This window comes from Bos indicus, chromosome 17, assembly GCF_029378745.1.
Source record: "Bos indicus isolate NIAB-ARS_2022 breed Sahiwal x Tharparkar chromosome 17, NIAB-ARS_B.indTharparkar_mat_pri_1.0, whole genome shotgun sequence".
Taxonomy (NCBI): domain Eukaryota; kingdom Metazoa; phylum Chordata; class Mammalia; order Artiodactyla; family Bovidae; genus Bos; species Bos indicus.
The window spans coordinates 62,595,227-62,615,632 of record NC_091776.1 but is presented as its reverse complement, the minus strand read 5'-3'; the positions used below and the strand labels follow the sequence as shown (position 1 = coordinate 62,615,632).

At 49.6% G+C, this 20,406-nt stretch overlaps 2 protein-coding genes and 1 long non-coding RNA gene across 5 annotated transcripts in view; 2 read left to right on the top strand and 1 right to left on the bottom strand.

Annotated features, from left to right (window-relative positions):
* Window positions 1-1,290: 1,290 nt before the first annotated feature.
* RPLP0 (ribosomal protein lateral stalk subunit P0) lies at window positions 1,291-5,405 on the top strand. The gene is made up of 8 exons (XM_019977217.2): window positions 1,291-1,396; window positions 1,645-1,746; window positions 2,701-2,876; window positions 2,975-3,062; window positions 3,195-3,341; window positions 3,448-3,633; window positions 4,452-4,592; window positions 5,173-5,405. The coding sequence occupies exons 2-8, from the start codon at window positions 1,693-1,695 to the stop codon at window positions 5,335-5,337; spliced, it is 957 nt and encodes a 318-aa protein (XP_019832776.1). The 5' UTR covers window positions 1,291-1,396; window positions 1,645-1,692; the 3' UTR covers window positions 5,338-5,405.
* On the bottom strand, window positions 1,858-6,615 carry LOC109571068 (uncharacterized). 2 transcript variants are annotated; one of them, XR_002182592.2, is made up of 3 exons: window positions 6,271-6,615; window positions 5,781-5,918; window positions 1,858-3,883 (listed from the first exon to the last, which is right to left on the bottom strand). It is a non-coding gene; the product is annotated as an uncharacterized lncRNA (long non-coding RNA). The 2 variants fall into 2 exon arrangements; XR_011561194.1 differs by lacking the exon at window positions 5,781-5,918 and having other exon boundaries at window positions 1,858-5,458.
* A 38-nt stretch (window positions 6,616-6,653) lies between these two features.
* Window positions 6,654-20,406, top strand: part of GCN1 (GCN1 activator of EIF2AK4) — a 55,127-nt gene continuing 41,374 nt past the window's right edge. For both annotated transcript variants that reach the window (XR_011561291.1, XM_019977433.2), the window contains exons 1-9: window positions 6,654-6,706; window positions 11,598-11,700; window positions 14,579-14,642; window positions 15,136-15,267; window positions 15,782-15,890; window positions 18,802-18,900; window positions 18,992-19,126; window positions 19,907-19,975; window positions 20,104-20,212. Coding sequence is in view for 1 of the 2 variants with exons in the window: in XM_019977433.2 (XP_019832992.2) it covers window positions 6,689-6,706; window positions 11,598-11,700; window positions 14,579-14,642; window positions 15,136-15,267; window positions 15,782-15,890; window positions 18,802-18,900; window positions 18,992-19,126; window positions 19,907-19,975; window positions 20,104-20,212 (838 nt within the window). In the remaining variant the exon portion in view is untranslated. The remainder of the gene's footprint in view (window positions 6,707-11,597; window positions 11,701-14,578; window positions 14,643-15,135; window positions 15,268-15,781; window positions 15,891-18,801; window positions 18,901-18,991; window positions 19,127-19,906; window positions 19,976-20,103; window positions 20,213-20,406) is intronic.

Here is a 20,406-nt window from a genome sequence, read left to right as displayed (position 1 = left end):
TGAACAGCAGTAATGTGCATAAAGTACTTAGTACAATGCTGAGCGTGCAGTAATACCCTGTCACTAAGAAGAGATCTTAGCAGTAATGGACTCCAGCAGTTGTCTATACAGGCTTATCATCAGGAGGCTTGAAAACAATACCAGGGGTTCTAACTTGGTCAAGTTAAAAGGATGGAGTTGGGGAGAATCACCTCTCCCCTTCCCACCCTAGGATCTAAGCTTATTCATTAAAAACATACTTAATGATACAGCACAATAGTTCAAATAAATGTTGAATGAAAGTGTAATAAAATATGTTGACATTAAGTAATCTCCTGCATTCCAGGAACTGTGTTAACACATAACTCACATAATCCTCATGGGGTGTGAATACTATTATCCTCATTTTACAGATAGGGAAAGAGAGGGTCAGGAAGGTGAAATCACTTCCTAAGATGACCAACCTAGCAAGTGACAGAATAAGGATATGAATTCAGGTTATCTGACTGCAAACTCTGCATCCATTCATTCAACAAATGTTTATTATATGCCCATAGGTGCCAGGCTCACGGCAGAGAGAGAGACAAATTATTTTAGTGTGTTACTAGGTGGAAGTGCTACCAAAAAGTTAAACCGGAGGAAGAGGGAAGTGGGAGTGGTTTTGGGGGTAATTTTGAATAGGGCAATCGGGATAGACCTTCAGCAGGTGATCATTGCGCCAAGACGCGATGGAGGTGTGGATATCGGCAGAAAGCCTTCTAGGAAGAGGGACTAGAGAGTGCATGAGCCCTGAAATGGGAGCGTCACCCAGCTGGGAGGAAATGAGTCAGTAGGCAAGTCAGATGATGGGGTGAAGGTGGGGAACAGATCATGTAGGCCATTTACATTTTAGGTTTTTTCTGGGAGGGAAATGGGGAGACTCGAAAGTATTGCGAGCAGGTGAGGAAGTGATCCGACTTAGGTTTAAAGGATCCCTTTGTTTCGATAGGGGGAAGAACAAACTGTAGAGGAGACGAGAGACCATCCTGTTTCTAAAGCATGAGAGTTCTTTCTCAACGTCATACTCTGTAGTTGCGACTTGGCCAGGTGACCAAAGGAAACGTGAACTCAGCTTGTAAATGCTAACTCTACACGGCAGCACCTCCAACCCGGCAGAGGGCAGCAGCTCTGAGAAAGCGCCTCCAGCACACAGCAGTGCCCTCCTTAACTACCGCCTTTAAAAACAGCTTCCTGATGGTTGGAATGGCAGGGATGCCACCCAATGGCTGCCTGCATCTATCCGATTTCTTCAGACAGACGTTGGCTCCAGCCAATAGGCGGGGGGCTCTGCCCGTGGCTTCTGATTGGCTGCTTCGCTCATCTATAAAAGATGCCCGCCGGCGCGCGGCCCTCCTCTCGCCAGGCGTCCTCGTGTGAGGTTCGTCCGTCTCGCTGTGTTCTCACCGGCAACTGTGGCGGGAAGGATGGGGTTACTTGGGGGTTCTTTTGGAGGCTCTTGGGGACCGCGGGGTCAGGCCTCCTTGGTTTGGGGGTGCGGCGGTCACAGCCCTGGCTCGGGGCGGCGGGCGCCCGCGCGTGGCCTACTCCGCGTGTGCCTTGGGCTTGGAGCCCGCCGTGCTGTGGGGACGCGTGTCGGGGTGGCTTGAGCTCCTTTTCTCTCCTCAGTGACATCGTCTTTAAACCCTGCGTGGCAATCCCTGACGCACCGCCGTGATGCCCAGGGAAGACAGGGCGACCTGGAAGTCCAACTACTTCCTTAAGATCATCGTAAGTTTGGGGTAGGCCCCAGCCGCCCACCGTGCTGCCTCGGGCCCAGGCACTAATGGGGACAATCAGCTGGCATGTACTGAGGGCCTACTCCTTAGCTACCACATTAGGTCTTTTTAGGCACATTTCATTTAATTTTCACAATTTCCCGAGATCCATGCCCTTCCCCCTCCCAGTGTTGCAGATAAACAGACTCAGGCAGGTGAAGTGGCTCTTAAGGTGAAGAGCATTCAAGCCCAAGCCTGTTGGAAGTTCAAATAGCACTTGTCCTAATTTTCCTGCCTTGTCACCATCTTTAAGAAAGTCTGAGGCGATGAGTGATTCATTATAATGGAGCAAGTTGTTGCCTATTTAGAGCCTGTCAGTCAAGAAACCATGTGAGTTCTTTAATTTAGATGGCCTTGAGTTGGGTCTTCCTGGCCAGAAATGTTAATCACGCTGCTCTTCAAGCCATAGGATACGTTGTGGAATTTAGTTCTTTGCGTTCTTCCTCATTTATCATGCAGGTTTTCAGTTTAACAAAAAACTTTGTAAAATGATTATATACACACAGCCTAGGTCCTACAAGTTACTATTTCGTTGTACTTCCTTTATGTTGTATTTTGATTGCTGTAAATCTGACTTGGAACAGTATTTTTTTTTTTCTGTTAAGGCAGTCATTTAGTGAATCAAACATGCCTCATAATTGGGGAAAGAGCAAAAGTTATAATTAAGTTTTTTTTTTTATTTACCGTATAAACAGTTACCATTTATACTCAACAAGCCAGTCTTTGACAAAACTGGTGTTAACTCAGGTGGCCAATAGGAGGAACTGTCCCAATCTCTGTGTCATTTCAAAAGCTTAGAGGAAAGGGTCAGTGAGATGGAAGCTGGTGATTGCGGGATTTGGTTTCTCTTAACCTTTTCCCTCTTTCCTCCTGTGAAACACTGCTTGTTTTTGGCTTGTTTCTGTAGCAACTTCTGGATGATTATCCAAAATGCTTCATTGTGGGAGCAGACAACGTGGGCTCCAAGCAGATGCAGCAGATCCGCATGTCCCTCCGCGGGAAGGCTGTGGTGCTGATGGGCAAGAACACGATGATGCGCAAGGCCATCCGAGGGCATCTGGAAAACAACCCGGCTCTGGAGAAGTCAGTGTCTTTATCCTCTCTTCTCAGTGTCCTCCTCCCTCTTCTTGGAGAGGAATGGTGTTAAAAAGTGACCTTCTCCTGTAAACTTCTCTTCGCAGACTGTTGCCTCACATCCGGGGGAATGTGGGCTTCGTGTTCACCAAGGAGGACCTCACTGAGATCAGGGACATGCTGCTGGCCAACAAGGTAAGGGAGAATCAGGTTGACTGGAGAGACCTTATCATTTGGCTCCTGAAAAGCAACAAAACTGACTGATCTCAGGTTGTGTCTGGAGAGAAGACATCTCACTGTTCACATTTTTTTTTCCCATTTTCTCAGGTGCCAGCTGCCGCCCGTGCTGGTGCCATAGCGCCGTGTGAAGTCACTGTGCCAGCACAGAACACTGGTCTGGGGCCCGAGAAGACCTCCTTCTTCCAGGCTTTAGGCATCACCACGAAGATCTCCAGGGGCACGATTGAAATCCTGGTGAGTGGACCTGGCTTGCCAGTGCTAGCTGGGCCAGCGGTGGGGACTCGGTGGCCTTGGACTTGCCGGACATCCAGGGGTTAACTGCCAACTCCTTGTTCTTCAGAGTGATGTGCAGCTGATTAAGACAGGAGACAAAGTGGGCGCCAGCGAAGCCACGCTGCTGAACATGCTGAACATCTCCCCCTTCTCCTTCGGGCTGGTCATCCAGCAGGTGTTTGACAATGGCAGCATCTACAACCCTGAAGTGCTTGACATCACAGAGGAAACTCTGCATTCCCGCTTCCTGGAGGTACCCGAGGGCCCATTCCAGGCTCTTCCCTTCTCATTAATAGTTGAGAGCGCGTCTGGCTTCAGCTGGATCTTGGCAATGCAGCTGACTAGCAGTTTAATAACCAGGAACAGTTGTTTAATCTGTATCTCAGTTTCCTCATCCTTAAAACAGCAATGACAATATAGGATCGTTGAAGGAGCTAATGAATTAATGAGTGTAAGGCCTTGGAACTGTGCTGGGTACATAGTAAGGGCTGTCATTTTAGGGCCTGCAATAAGATGTGAGATTTTGAGTGTCAGTGAGTCAAAAGAGGGATAAGGAAAATGAGGTAATTAATATACAAGTGTTGCCAAGTACCCTACTATCTTGGGAGAAAGGCTCTCTCAGTCCATCCTTAGTCTTGTTTTGCCACTAATACACTCTCTTAACAAAGTGATGCAATATATAATTCCTGTTTTTTTGGACAGATAGACAATTGTAATTACATATACTCTTAACTCTGGTTACTTTTGGAAATCTCAGTAGTGGACGAAATTCACACCTGGAACTAACGTTTTTCTCAGAGTGCCGTGACTATATATTTTTACAAAACGGTGGCTTTTGAAGTAAATACCATCGTTATGGTATAGGGAAAACCCTTGTCGAGAATAAGGGCAAAAAGCATTTGTAAATTAAACTGGGTCTGAATTTCACTGCCAGAAGCATTTGGTGTGAGGTGAAGTGTCCCTGTGTGAGACTGAGGTACTGAGCAAATCCTGTGTGCTTTTGAGCTCCGCTTCATTGTCTCTTAAGATGTCACGCCTGAAGAGCTAAAGGAATGTTTCCTCCTTCCACAGGGCGTCCGCAATGTTGCCAGCGTGTGCCTGCAGATTGGTTACCCAACCGTCGCATCTGTACCCCATTCTATCATCAATGGGTACAAGCGCGTCCTGGCTTTGTCTGTGGAGACTGATTACACCTTCCCACTTGCTGAAAAGGTACAAAGAACCCACCGGGACCACAGCAAGAATCTAGTTGTGCTTCCATCATGGATACCAAAATCCACGCTCAAGTCTGTCATATAATAAAATGGTGTTAGTTAGGTTACATCATTTCTAGGTTACTTAGAATACCTAATCCAGTTTGAATGTTATGTAAGTGTTTATAAATACAATGTAACTTGAGTGTAAATAATTGCTACAATACAGCAAATTCAGTTCTGGAAATCCACCCCCCCCCTTTTTTTTTTTGAGTTTTGATCCACAGTTGGTTCAGTCTTTTAAGTGTGAAACCGTTGGCTACAGAGCGCCAATTGTCTACTTGAAGTTGGGAGGCAGGGGAGATGTGTTCTTGATTTTAGAAATTACGAGATTTAAAGCAGAGATAGTTTAATGGGTAAGAGCTGGGCCTGAGTTCACCAGGCTTATACCCAAGCTGTCCTGCCTGGTTACTTGAGAGGAAGGCTTCACTGACATGGAAGTGGGCCCTTAAACCCAGATCTCTGCAGAGGCAGAAGGGTTGTGGGTAGTAGGGGTGCTAAGATGACCCTTTTGACCATGAACTTTGCCCTTGCTCTAGGTCAAGGCCTTCTTGGCTGATCCATCTGCCTTTGTGGCTGCTGCCCCTGTGGCTGCTGCCCCCGCTGCTGCCCCTGCTGCCACCACCGCAGCCCCAGCCAAGGTTGAAGCAAAGGAGGAGTCGGAGGAGTCGGACGAGGATATGGGATTCGGTCTTTTTGACTAATCACTAAAAAGCAGCCAACCAGGCCAGCATTATTTGTGAAATGAGAAAATAAAGGCTTACTTCTCTTACGAGTCTCTGAGCTTCTCATTTTGTGCGTTTGAAGGTTATATAGTGCTGTATGCTAGAAACCAAAGGCATGGTAAAATCAGCTTGATTTGAAATTGACATTTGGGTGTCCTCTTTCAAAGTGACACATTGCTCTCCTAGCATCCTATACTTTGTCTCTACCCAGCGTTAACTATATTTGTTAAACTGAAATTTGTCTCCATGACCATCAGGCCACAAGCCTGGGTCACTCAATTTAAGTAGGCTTAGTGTCATACTGAGTTAAGCTGTGTGCTGCCAGGGGTGTTTCAGACTGGGTGGTGCTCCAATTTAGTGGCCACTGTTATTTAAGGAGAGAAAATGTCCTGTAGGTGTTGGGAATCATACATATCACTTACCCTGTACTGGGTCATGAGGTAAGTGCTGGTTGTATCCAGGTCTCAGAAGTGCAAAGGGGCTTCCCAGGTGGCTCAGCAGTAAAGAATCTGCCTGCAACCCAGCAGACTCGGTTTGAATCCCTAGGTCTGGGAGATGCCCTGGGAGGAGGAAATGACAACCCATTCCCTTATTGCCTGGAAAGTCCCATGGACAGGAGCCTGACCTGCTACTAGTCCATCTACCTGCAAAGAGTTGCTTAGCTGCTGAGCATGCACACACACACAAGTTTGAAAGCCATTGCTAATATCAGAGACAAGGACTGATGTGTGCAGATCATATTTAGGTAGAGTTGTCAGGTTTGCATACAGAATAAAATTTAGCCCCAGCCTCCTACCCTGTGGCCTTGTTTTAAGGAGTTGCCCTTGGGCAGCTTCCTCCCTCAGCTCCAGAATCTTCTAACATTGGTGCTGGGGTACAAACAACGGGATAAGACACGACTTGGCTGCCTACCTGTTACTGAGTTCAGCCGCTGTCATCAAGGAAACCCCTCTAGCAAACAACTAGGCCACACTTATGTAAAACTGTCTTCACACAGGAGAGGCCCACGTGGGGGTACCTGGGCCGGACCTGCCTGCGCACACGTGGGTCGGAGCTGTAGGGACCCTCGTCTTCCACGAGGCTGGACTGAGAAGGGCCTTGGGACCCGGGGGTCAAAAATCACGCCCTTGGCAGGCCTTGATAGTCCCCGGTATCCCTCAGATAACCCACTCAGGCAGCCTGAGTCAAAGCCCGGCCTGCGGCGACCGCCGTCCCGCCCGGGGGCGCCAGGCCCCGGGCCCGGGCCGGCTCCCGGCCTCGCCCTGCCGCGTGGGCTCGCGCTGTGACCCGGAAGCGCTCCGGAAGCGGTTCCGGAGTCAGCGCCGGCAGGATGGCGGCGGACACGCAGGTAAGGCGGGCGACTGCGAGGCCAACGCGGTCAGCGACTGGGCGCGAACGGCGGCGGTCTGGTCGGACCGCTAGTGCAGCTGCCGTAGGGGGTTATGGGGCGGCGGCTGCGGAGGGCGCGGTCCTGGGGGCGCTTCGGGCCAACCCCTCACGGACCGGGTTCGCCCTGGTTCCCCGCCCGGCCGGCGCAGACTGGCCGTGGGCTCGACGAGTCGGACTCCGGCCTCGGCTTCGGCGGACCCTTCTTGATCCTGAAGTTGCCACAGTTACCCTTTCAGAGTCTGCTCCATTTTTCCGAAGCCCTCCAGCATGAACCTCGGCCAGCGCCAACTATGCCTTAAAACTTTATATTCAGCATATATTTCTCGGACATCTACTACGTTCAGGGACTTAAAGCATAGTGTTTGGATTCGTACGGATCTTAGTTTGAGTGCTAGTTGATCAGTTTCTCTAAGACGCTGGGCAAGTTTCTTAATCCTGTCAAGTCTCGGTTTTTTCATCCATACAATGGAGCTAAACTAATACCTGTCTCGTAGGGTCGTTGTGAGGAATCAATGAAATAAAGTAGGGCTTCATGTAAGTTGGTGGTTATTATTAGGTCCAGCGTTAGATAAAAGAGCTGTCACAACTTTGGAAGAGTCTTGTCACCTTGAGTGTTGTGGGGGTGGGGGTGGGGGGGACTTTTTTCCTCCACCCCAGCCTCCTTTGTAGCTGTGAGTGTTTTAGAGAGAAAAGACAATATTATGGGAAATGAAACAGGTCTCTAAAGGACAGCTTGGCTCACTTGGGTGTCGGGGTGAGGAGATTTATTGATTTTGATATGAAGGCCCTGAAGCCAGAGAGTGAGCCCTTAATTTCATTATTCAGAATGTGTGTATTGTGAGTTTCCTGTGCAAGGAAGGGACTGGTAATTTGTTCAGTTTATTGTGATGGATCCTGGAAAGAAAGGGGTATTTTGAAAGGGGTTGGGAGAATACATGCTGAATGTGTAACATTAAAACTCAAATGAAAAAAGCAAACACTTCTTGGGACTTACCTGGTGCTCCAGTGGTTAAATACGCCTGCCAGTGCAGGGAACACGGGTTCAGCCCCTGGTCCAGGAACTAAGATCCCTCATGCTACCGGGGAACTGAGCCTGGGCACCCCCTGTGCCACAACTAAGACCTGACACAGCCAAATAAATAAATATTAAAAAAAAAAAATCTCTAGTGCTGTGTTGTTCAGTATAGTAGCCAGTTAATTAATAGCCAACTACTTAGGTTAGTTAAAATTAAGTGAAATTAAAAATTCAGTTCTTCGGTTGCACTAGCCACATTTCAGTGCCTGGGTAGCTGTATGTGGCTGGTGACTGATGCATTGTACAGCGCAAAAGAACATTTCCATCAGCACAGAAAGTGCTTCTGGACAGTGTTACCCTAGAGAGAAACCTGTGAACTTTTTAAGCTCTTTGCATCTGATCTCAACCAACAAATGACTTCTCTGAAGAATCTTAGTATGCTCTTCTTCACTTTTGTTCTGACAGGGTCCCAAGTGGGTGACATTCATTTTCTGATTAAGAAAAAGAGCCTTGTACCTGAAATGCCCTTTAATCTTTTGGGGAGAAACTGTAGCCAGGGACTTACCATTAGCATGGAAAAACAGCTATGTGGGAATTTCAGGTAGAGGGTGTATTATATATATAAAGATGCATCTCAATTTGCTATCCTCTAGCCTTACTGAAACTAGTAAAAAGTTAAAAAAAAAAAAATTGAGAGAATGGGGAGCAGACAACAGCAGCAAACTTTGGGAAGCTAGAAAGTGAGGAGTGGTAAAGGATCCTAAGCCAGCAGTTCGGAAAGCTGAGAACCAACCTGATTTACATTGTAGAATCTCTGATAGCTGGGAATTGGTGGCAGCTGCTAACCCCTGGATGTGAGGGTGAGTGGGGAGGGGTTAAGTTAGGAGGATTGGTTGAAAGCCCTGTTTACATGCCTTCAGAACCCCAGCTTTCTTTCTCCATCTTGGCAAAAGGCTGGAAGTTTTCCTCTCTGGAGAGTGTAAAACAGGACCACACAAAAGTGTAGGAGGTCCAATATCCAAGGAAATCATCAACAGAATAATTCAAGATGCTTTCCCTGAACCGAAGCATGTGTTTTCAAATCAAAAATGGTCAGCACAATGGATGAAAGCAGACTCATGACAGAGCACATTAATGTGAAATTCAGTTTTTCTATTTTTTAAAAAATATTTTCTTTCTTCTTTATATTTATTTTATTTACGGCTGCATCGGGTCTTATTTGCGGCATGTGGGATCTTTTCGTTGTGGCGCATGGGCTTTCTAGTTGAGGTGCGTGGGCTTAGTTGCCTGCTTTGGAAGGCGGATTCTGGACCTCCGGGAAAGTCCCAACCTGAAATTTTTTTTTTTTTTTCCCAACCTGAAATTTTAAAACCTTGGATACAAAAAGATCTTAGAAATTTCCGGGGGGAAAAATCAGATCTCAGACAAAGGATCGAGAATCAGAATGGCATGAAGGTTCCCAACAATACTGAATGCTAGAACTCAGTGGAGAAAAGTCTTCAGTATTCTGAAGGAAAATTTCAATCTAGCATTCTGTATTCAGGCAAACTTCAGGTAGGAGGTCAGAACATTTTCAAACCTGCAAGGACTTCACAAGTTGGAGTGTGTGGTTCACCCAGACACACAAAAAGAGTACATTCTCAGGGTGATAAACCACATCCCAGCTGTAGCGATCACAGACCAGATCAGGACAGCTCAGAAAACTGGGAGAGACCTCTTCTGGAAGGTGGAATTTGGTCAGACTGCATGATCTGCGTCAATGTATTGAGATTTAGACACGGGGGAAACTGTGGGATTGAATGGTTAATTAGAACAGATAAAACAAGGCAGACTGAGAGTGTAGAGAATGAAGGACTCATTATTCAACTCCAGGGTTAATTTTAAAAAGCTGTGTAGGAGAGCAAACGTGGTTCATTAAACGGAAGTTGAATGCCAGTTGCGTGTAATGTAAACACGGAATTACTGAACTAACGTATGTTAGGAAACGTGAGGAATTATTACCGAAATAATCAGTCAGAGTTGGTGAAAGAGATTGTGTTTGTGTGTGAGGGCATGGGACTGGTTTTTAGAGCAAACCTCCCAGAACTTTTTGACTCTTTAATTATATGCATGAATGACTATAGGAGCAAAAGACAGTAAACAGATCCTTTATGTAGAAGATGGAGTTTTGCACATGATTTTATTCATTGCTGATAGAATTGTGGCAAAGGTTTAACTATAAGAGGAACTCAGCATTATTTTACTTCTCTATGCACCCTTAAGTCTTACTCTTTTAATAAGGCCTTTCTGTCAAATACCCTTAAAAGAAAAAGAGGGCAGGAGTTGATCACTTGGGTCTTACTATGCCCTGCTCTACTGCTCATATCCATGACCTGCCTGCTTTGTAGCCTGTAGAACAGAGGTCCCCACCCTCTGGTGTCTAATGCCTGATGGTCTGAGGTGGAGCTGATGTTATAACAATAGAAATAAAGTGCACAGTAAGTGTAATGTGTGCAAATCATCCCCAAACCATTCCCCCCGCTCCCCAGTCCATGGAAAAATTGTCTTCCACAAAACCAGTCTCGGGTGCCAGAAACGTTGGGGAACACCGCTGTGGAATATTGTTCAGGAGCAGATTTTAAGGAGTATTGGCAAACCGCCCCTTTTCCAGGTCTTACGCTGTGTCTCTGTGCAAGGGAGGCAGTTGTAACATGGATGGCGGTTGATAGCCAAGGACTGCTCGCGTCAGTTTCTACACTTGCTGGTTTCAGGTTTAGTTTCAGAAATGCAGGTGCTGCGGCTCTCGACTCCAGTCTGAGCAGTGGCTTCCCCTCTGGGAGTCGATTTCTTCATCACCTGAAAAGTGGGGAATACGATGCCTGTTTGGAAGGCCTGCTGGTTAGTAGTAGCTGATTTTGTGCTCGGGGTGAGAGTAATGCTCTACATGCACTCTCTCATTTATTCCCCATAACAGTCATGAGGTAGGTGCTGTTTTCTACATTGAATCGATGGGGAACCTGAAGATCAAGCAGATGACATAATTTGACTGAGTTTCCACAGCCGGTAGGAGGCTGAACTGGGATTCAGTTTCTTAAATGTTTTACCCTTTAGCCAACTGTGCTTATGACTTGTCAGGATATTCCTCGTTACAGGAGGCTTATAAGAGATAATATAAAGGGGACATACCGGGCACATAGTCGGCCCTCCCTAAATTTTCCTTAGTTCGGAAAGGATGTTTTTTCTTTCTTTTTAAAAAAATACTTCCTTACTTATTTGGCTGAGCTGAGTCTTGGTTGGGCATGCAAATGCTTAGTTGTGGCATTTGGGCTCTAGTTCCCTGACCAGGGATCGAACCCAGGGCCCCTGCATTGGGAGCGTGGAGTCTTAGCCACAGGACCACGAGGGAAGTCCCAGAAAGGATGTTTTCTATCTTGAGGTTTTTGCCTTAAGCCTTGCCTCTTTTTGTCCAAAGTTTAACTGAGTGGCTGACCGGTTGGGTTAAAAGCAGTACATCTCAGCTGGGGGTGATTTTGTCCCCCAGGAGGGGCCTGACAATGTCTGGAAGCAGTTGGGGTTGCCTCAGCTGTGGTGGGAGGGTGGTATGCTGCTACCGGTGTCCAGTGGGTAGAGGCCAGGAGCACTGCCCAAGATCCTGCCGGGTGTAAAGGCAGCCCCCACAGTCAAGAATGATCAGGAGTGGAAGTTGGTCCCCAAAGTGGAGACTGAGAAGACCTGGGTTGGAGGGAGCCTCTCTGAGCCCTGCACGACCCTCCCCCAGCACGCCCTCCCTCTCCCTCCCCGCTGACGTTTTGTAGTCTGACTGGTGGCATTTTCTCCGTGGGCTTGGTCTTTGCAGGTTTCTGAGACACTAAAGCGTTTTGCAGGGAAGGTGACGACAGCCAGTGTGAAGGAACGGAGAGAAATCCTCAGTGAGCTGGGGAAATGTGTTGCCGGAAAAGGTATTTATTTTCACATCACTGATTTCATTTCAGACTAAATTGGGCTCTCTGTTTAGAACCATGGCCTTCTTTTCCTCGCTTCCAGCAACTTCTGTCTTCACTGTCTATATTTGCTTGTTATAAATGTGCACTGAAAAAAAAAAAAAAATAAATAAATGTGCACTGAAACAGTTGGGTTGGTGGAAAGTTTATCCTTCTAGGTGCCAAAGCTTTTAACAGTTTTAACCATTTTGACTGGAAATAGTTGTAATGGATGCCAATAGTTTTTCTTAAGTAATTTATTAGATGCAAAAACTTTTTTTTTTTTTTTTTTATTTTACAAAAACTTTTTTTGTTTAATGACTGGAGGCACTGTTTTTGCCAGCGTTTCATGAAAGTCAGCAAGATCGTAACTAGTGATTGGGTAGTGAAGGATTCCAAGATCATCTAAGTTTGGGAGATGTCACCTTTTAATCCAGTGTTTCCTTGAACCTCTTTTTTGCTGAAAACCTCTTCAGTCTGGGCAGCACATTTTGGGAAATGCTGAGCACATGTAGTTATTCTGATTCTGTACCATAACTGAGGGCTCTTACGGCAAACTATGGGGGTGTGTATAAGACTAGTTTGCCTTCAACCAATAAATCTTCATTAGTTGGTTTTTTATCTTTTAATTTTGTATTGGGGTATAGCTCATTAACAATGCTGTGATAGTTTTAGGTGAGCATTAAAGGGACTCAGCCATCCATATATACGTGTCCATTCTCCCCAGAACTCCCCTCCGATTCAAGCCGCCACATAAAATTGAGCAGCATTCCCTGTGCTATAAAATCCTCGTTAGTTTTTGAGTTTCCTTTTGGTGTGTTTTTCCTATGCAGTGTTGGTTCTCAAAATGTGGTCCCCAGACCAGCAATATCAGCATCGCCTAAGAACTTGTTTGAGATACAGAATCTCAGCTCCACCCCCAGAGACGCAGATTCATGAACACTCTGGGGATAGAGCCCAGCACCTGTGTTTTAACAAGCTCCCCAGCTGATTCCCATGTTTGCTGCAGTTTGAGAACTGTGGTGGCATAGAGTTGGGTCTCCGATTCTGTCAGCTTTCACTTCTTGTTAGGAAAGAGCCTTCTTCCACTGTCTGACCCACACTCTGATTTGCTGCTGTGATCTATTGTCGCCTGGTTACATACCCAAGCTTGTTAAAGTTGTGTGTAAGTAAATTGCTGTTCGTGAACTTCTGAGAGATTCTGCTGTGTATCAGAGCTTTGGTGCATGAGTTTATGGCACCTTCAGAAGTCCTTCTGGTCATTTCTCAGCAGGGTTCTAGTTAAAGAAGGCTGCCACATGACAGACGCTGGCTGTCCACCCTAACCCTAGTGGCCGACTCCGTGCTAAGTAACTGCCGAGTGCCACCCTTTCCCCCCAGTTTGTGGAATAAGGAGTTCGACAAGTGTGAGTGAAGTTTATGAACTACTCAGGCCTTCCAGGGTGATTTTACTCCCCAGTCACCCTGAAATTCTACAGTTCAGGGCGAATCATATTTGTAAAATGTTTGCTTGCCTTTGATGTGCAGGTCGTTTGGGGGAAGCGAACTCCTCACATGAAATAGTTCTCAATTTCCTCATTTTCGGAGTCTGTGGAGCCATTGTGTAGTGATAGTTATTGTGGCCTCTCCTTGTGTTAGGGTCCCAGGTCCCCAGGTGGGTTCATCCAAGGCGGGGCAGGGAGCTGGAAGGCCTCTTTAGAGGCCGTCAAACCCTGAAGGCGGGTGCCCAGCCTGGCTCAGCCCGAGCCTGGCCTCACAGCCTCTGGTGCTCTGCTCAGTCCTGCCTCGCTGAACCTGGAGCCTGAGGCTAGCGAGGCAGGTTTGCTGGGCCTGGCCTTGCCAGTCACAGGCCCTCAGCGCAGTCGGAGGTGATGGGCTCTGTGTTCTGGCCATGGCTCTGCTGCCTCCAGACTGTGGGACCCGCCCGGTCCAGGTTCCTTCAGCTGTGAGCCTGCCTCCTTGCATTGAGTGTGGAGATAGTAAGGCCGTGCTTCCCTCACAGGGTGAGAGTATGGAGGGAATGCGAACATGTAGGGATAGTGCCTGGCTCTTAACAGCCCTGGTATCTGTTAGCAGTTACTAACTGCTTTTCTCCTCTGCTGTGCTTAGTCGGTCGGTCGTGTCTGACTCTTTGCGACCCATTGGACTGTCACCCCCCCAGGCTCCTCTGTCCATGGGATTTTTCTGGGAAGAATACTGGAGTGAGTTGCCATTTCCTTCTCCAGGGGATCTTCCCAACCCAGAGATCAAACCCGCTTCTCCTGTGTCTTCTGCATTGCAGGCAGATTTTTTATCTGCTGAACCGTTGGGGAAGCTCTTAGCCACAACCTGTTCCTGGCCCCAGTCACTCTTTTCCTCAGTTACAGAGACATTCTCAAATCAGGTGGGCCAGTGCCAGGCTTAGGGCTCTGGGGAGCTGGGTCCATGCTCCTCCTCCTCCATCGGCCCCCATCCCTCAGGGGCCCGGGCGAGCCCTTCGTGAGCCTCCTGCCCGCTGGTCTGTCTGACACTCAGCTTCCCTTTCCCCCATCAGACCCTCCTCCCTTCATCCTTGGGCTTCAGCCCGGTCTGCAGAGCCATCACAGGTTGGCTCTCCGTTACTGACCACTGTTGTTCCACCAGCTTCTCTTTCTCTCAACTGGCCTGCTTAGTTTTCCGTGCCTTGGTTTTTTCTTCTTAAAAACTGGCTCAGTCGCAGTACCCACCTTACGAGAACTGAGTTAGTGTCTCAAGCGCTTAGAGCAGGGCCTGTGCCTCGTGAGCTCCGATTCAGTGTTGGGTGTTGTGATTTCTGGGCCAATGCCCAGGAAGTGTCGATAGTGCTTATTGACTAACCTCTGTGAATCTCTGGTTTTAGATCTGCCGGAGGGAGCTGTGAAAGGCCTCTGCAAACTCTTCTGCTTGACCCTGCATCGATACAGGCGAGTCCCAGCTAACAGCCTGGTGTCCAGACCACTTTGTGCAGAGAGGTGGTAGAGGGCAGTGGTTAGAGCCCAGGCTTTGGAGCCAGACTGCCTGTGTCCTGAGCAAGTTACGGAAGCTCTGTGTGCCCCAGTTTCCTCCTCTGGGGACTAGGGATCGTGCCTCCGTGGTGGTTCGTGTGAAGTTCTCGCTCGCTCTGTGCGCTCTCACTGGTGCATGTAAAGGCACCAGGGCTCATCTGAGCCCTGTAGTAAGTGTTCTATAAATGTAGGTGGTGCCCGTACAGCCTTAAGGCTCCTTGCCCTTTGTTAGGTGCTTCTAGAACTCTGGGATGAGGTAGATTTATCCAGTTACTTCCAAATTGCCTCATCTGTGATGTGCTGAAATACAGTGCAATGTTGTTTTCCTGGAAAGACGGGGCTTGGCCGAAGCCCCCCGCCCACCCCCTGCCCTGGGTCCACGTGTTCACCTTGGCCTTTGCCCCTCCCCCAGGGATGCAGCCTCACGCCGGGCCCTGCAGGCAGCCATCCAGCAGCTGGCTGAGGCCCAGCCTGAAGCCACTGCCAAGAACCTTCTGCACTCTCTGCAGTCCTCGGGCATCGGCTCCAAAGCGGGTGTCCCCAGGTAAGAGGGGAAGCTGGTGGCGCCTGAGGCTCTGGAGTCCTCGGGGGGAGCCCATGCAGACCAGCCGGGGTGGCCACGCCCGCCCCTTTGCCCTGTGCAGCCCTGGGGGGGCGCTGGTGGTCTGCCTTCTGGATGGAGAGAGATGGAGAGAGAAGCCAGGATGTCAGGCCCAGCAGAGAGACTGCTTTCCTGGGGAACAGGGTTGGGAAACTAGGGGCAGCAAGGCCATTTTAAGGAGAAACCAAATGCTTCCCCTCCCAACCCGTCCTCCCTGCCCTAAAGGTGGGAAACCATCCTTCAGATGTTATAGTTGTGAGTGCTGAGAGGCAGGGGCTCGGCACTCCTTGTCCTGAGTTGTCACAGGTGGTTTGTGGAGAACCAGTGTGTGGTTCCGTCCAGTTGCATGTAGGTCAGCAGAGAGTCCTATGTGCCAGGCAGGGCCCTGCGGGAAGCCCTTGTCATCAGGTGGAGGCCGCTGCTTTGACCTCTCCCCTCCGCTCCCCTCCCTTCCCAGTAAGAGCAGCGGCTCGGCTGCCTTGCTGGCCCTGTCCTGGACTGGCCTACTGGTGCGCATCGTCTTTCCCTCGAGAGCCAAGCGGCAAGGAGACATCTGGAACAAACTGGTAGGTCCCCGTGTCTTTGGAGTCGGCTCCCTGCACAGAGTTGGGGTGTGTTTAAGCACCTTCTCTGGTCAGTGTTCTCCTCAGGGCCGGGTGACCGGCGCTTTGAGTTACCCTGAGGTGTGTGACTTTGGTGGATGGGCATGAGGGCAGCATAACGTTCATCTACTCAACAGATATCTGTGAGCTTTCCTGGATTGGGTGTGGGCTAGACCCTGGGACCTGAAACACAGGGATGAGCAAGAGAGATGCGGTCCCTGCCTTCATGACAGGCCAGAGTAGGGAAGACAGCCGCAAAACTAGGAAACCAGAGAACAGTGTAAATCATTCCGTTTTTTCTGACTAAGCATTCCTTTCCTTGTGTTTGGATTTCAGTGCTGAACTGGCTAATGGAGTGGGATTCTTGCCATGTGCTTTGATCCTTGAATCCTTTCCTCCCCGGTCTATGCCTGCTCCTTCCATTTTCCCTTCCTCGCCTTCCAGCATGTCTGCTAACCAGAGATGGCCCCACAGGCCACATTGGGAGGTTCTCTTGAATGTCTTGATATGCTTAGTGGAGGACAAGAGGAAAGGTATCACAGTTTTAACAAAAAGGAGTCTGAGGATCTTGGTGTGGATTTGATTCTTGGCCTTGAGATTTGGCCAAGTACTTCATTTAGTTTCTGAGTCCATTTCCCATTACTGCGAAAATGGGAACAAGTACCACCCACCCATCCACATCAAAGAGTTGTCATGAAGATGGGCCCAGAAGAGGTGAAAGGGCTGTGGAAACTTAGGGAGGGCTGTGCAGGTGGACACGTGGCGTTAGCAGACCTTCAGCGCTGCTGCCGGACACAGCCAGCTTGTAAGATGCGTTGAGGCCTCAGCCCGGGAGCTTGTGCAGCACACTCCTGGGGATGACCGTAGATTGGCCATCAGCAGTTGACAGGAGGATAAGAACACCGAGACTTCACAAGTAGTGGATACACTCCAAACCCTCCTTCGGAGTGTAGGTTCCATTGTTACCAAAAGGTCTTCTTATAAGATGGTTATCTCACAGGCCCCTCATTGGTGCATCTCCAATGACTTCTCATAACCATTACCCGAGGTAAGTCAGTGTGCTTGTGGGTTAGTGAGCTGGAGGGGTCGACCCTGTCATGTTGTATTTATGGGACAGGATGCATCAAGAGCTTTTCCTTTGCTCGTTGCTGATGTTGACTGTACACACGGGTGGCAGTTCATTCAGTTGCTGAGGTATTTGTTGAGGGCCCCCGTGTGCTGGGGTGCGAAGCTGAGGCTGAAGCAGCGGACAAGGAAGAGGACCTTGCTTTCTCATAGCTTTCAGTCCTGGGGAGAGGCTGGACGCAAATAGGTCCACACCTGGGTGGTAAGGTTTAGAGCCGCATAGCAGAAAAGCAGGCAGGAGGATAGAGAGAGGGCCGACGCTGGTGGTGGGAGGGAGGCCTCCGGAGGAGGTGCCGTTTGAGCAGAGACCTGAAGGGTGTGAAAGAAGAAGCCATGCCCAGATGAAGGGTTAGAGCATTCAGGAAGAAGGAACAGCAGTACAGTTCTTAATGAGATGTCAGCAAGCTTAAAAAGCTATTTTAATAAATTTTTTTTTAAAGTTCAATATTCAGCAAGTGTCGAATGTATACCAGTTTCCTTCCCACCCCTTCTCTAGGCATCTTGGTCCCCCGCCAGAACTAGTTCCTTGTGTAGGTAAAGATATTCCTTGTGTATATAATTAAGTCGATTTTTTTACGCAAATGATAGCATGCTGCTGCTGCTGCTGCTAAGTCGCCTCAGTCGTGTCCGACTCTGTGCGACCCCAGAGACGGCAGCCCACCAGGCTCCCCCGTCCCTGGGATTCTCCAGGCAAGAACACTGGCGTGGGTTGCCATTTCCTTCTCCAGTGCATGAAAGTGAAAAGTGAAAGTGAAGTCGCTCAGTTGTGCCCGACTCTTAGCAACCCCATGGACTGCAGCCTGCCAGGCTCCTCTGTCCATGGCATAGATATAAACTTTTTGTCTCATCTTGTGTTTTTTTCTTTAACCGGATGTAGAATTTGTTCTGGAGTATTGTATAAAGAGCTTCTCATTCTCTACGCTTGTTACTAACCCTTTGAGTGGATGTACCACAGTATGTAACCAGTCCCCTGTTGATGGCCGTGTACAGTGTTTATAGCCTCTCATCATAAAAGCGTTGCCGTGAGTAACCTTGGGCATCTCCCACCTTGTACACATGCAGATGGGACTCGGCTGACTTACGCTTGCCCTCGTTCTCAGGGTGGCAGTCCACACCAGTGACCTCAGGTGCTTGTGGCCCGTACGGTCTCTGTGAGGCTTGTTAACCGAGCACCTGTTTGTGCTCCACTCTGGATTGGACAGTGAGCTCCCGCAGGCAGGATCAGCCTGTTGGTCTTGACTTCTCGAGCCACAGTGCCTAGCCTAATGCCTGCCGTTTCATCAGCGCTCACTGCCTGGGAATTAATGGGGAAATAGTCAAGGCAGATGAAGAAGTACCTGCAACAGAATGCTTACCCTTTTTCCACATGGCGCTTCCCTTGCTGTAATTATGTATTCATTTGTGTGTTTATTTGTTTAGTATCTCTTTCTCCCTCTGGAGTGTGAGGTACATGAAAGCAAGGACCATATCTGTCTTATTCTCCTGGTGTTTTCATTGTCTGACTCATAGTTGGTGTTCAGCAGATACTTAAGAAGTGCTTGAGTGAACAGATGTAATTCTGGGACAGGGGCTGAGTTGGGGGTCTGGGGGGTGGAGGGAAGAGGGGCTGGCTGGAGTCGGGTGGGAGAGGCCTGGCAGAGATGGCCTCAGGTTCCGGCTGGCGGGCCTGGTGGAGGCCTTGGGCAGGCCGTGAGGGCCACGGGTCCCCTGCTCCCGTTTCCGTCCGGACCCGAGCACCCTGTCCCCGCAGGTGGAGGTGCAGTGCCTGCTCCTGCTGGAGGTGCTGGGTGGCTCCCACAAGCACGCCGTGGACAGTGCCGTGAAGAAGCTCACCAAGCTGTGGAGAGAGGTGACCGGAGGCTGCGGTGGGCGGCAGGCACTGCTTCCTCCACACACTCCCCCTGCCATCTGATACCCCTGCCCTCCCCGTTCCTCCTCAGAACCCCGGGCTGGTGGAGCAGTACTTGTCAGCCATTCTCAGCCTGGAGCCCAACCAGAGCTACGCGGGCATGCTAGGGCTGCTGGTGCAGTTCTGCACGAGCCACAAGGAGATGGACGTGGCCAACCAGCACAAGGCAAGCGGGCGCTGGGCGGGGCGTGCGTTTTCCCCCAGTGGCCCCAGCCACTGGCCCCATCTGAAGTTGGCTGGTTTTCTCTCCCGAGAGCCCGGCCTTTCGCAGTGATGTGTGAGGAGCGGGAACGTTTCCTCTCTGGTTCTCACTGGGGGTGGGCCCTGCCGCAGTTACTGGGATGCTGATTTGCCTGTTCTTGCTGTCACTGAGTCACTCACCCCTGAGCAGCTGCCTTATGCCAACCTCTGTGCCAGGTGTTGGGGGTGCAGCAGTGAGCGAGGGGGCCGTGATCCCTGCCCGGGCGGGGCTGAGTCTGAGGAGCCCACTGTTAGGCAGAGCGGCATCTTGTCATCTCTGTGAAACACGCTACAAAAGGGACCACACGAGAGGCTGTGATACTCTGTGGCAGGGACCTGTCTCAGGCTGTGGGTCAGGCAACACATCTCTAAGGAAGGAACTTAAAGGGTGAAGAGATGTTAACAAGGCCAAGAGGCAAGGAAGGGCATCTGGGGCAGAGAGAGCAGTGTGTGGGCTGGGACGTGGGCGGTACGTGGCTGCCCGGGTGAGAGAGGAGCCGGCAGGCCTGTGAGCCACGCCAGGGGCCTGGACTTGATCCCAGGAGCCATGGAAAGCTGTGGAGGGCTTTTCATTGGGCAGTGGCATGGACACTGGCATTTCCATGCTTGACTCCATGTCATATGGGGCCCTGATTGGTACTGTTCACAAGTGCTCGCACAAGAGGGACCTCAGAGCACCAGGGTCCGACAGGTCTCTCTTCCCCAGAGTGCCCTGCTGGACTTTTACGTGAAGAACATCCTGATGAGCAAAGTGAAGCCTCAGAAGTATCTGTTGGTGAGTGAGCGGTGGCCCTTCCTCGTCCGTCCAGCTGAATGCCCTTTTAAATTCTGTGATTCGGAGCCATGCTTTATTCTTAGTCTGTTCCCACAAGGGCAGGGTGCCTGACCCCTTTCTCTTGGCAGGATAACTGTGCCCCTTTGCTCCGGTACGTGTCCCACTCGGAGTTTAAGGATCTGGTCCTGCCCACCATACAGAAGTCCTTACTGAGGAGTCCAGAGAATGTCATTGAAAGTAGGTTGCTGCCAGCCAGGACAGTGGGAGGGAGATGACATCACCCAGTGAGCCAGATCGCAGCTGCTTGGCAACAGGCAGTGTTTATGGGGGGTGTGGGGGGAGGCTGTATTCACTGTGTACCTCGTTGGGCCCCTCGAGAGGGAGACTTAGGGACCCTTTCGAGAGTATGTTGAAAGTAATGGGCCCTCTTG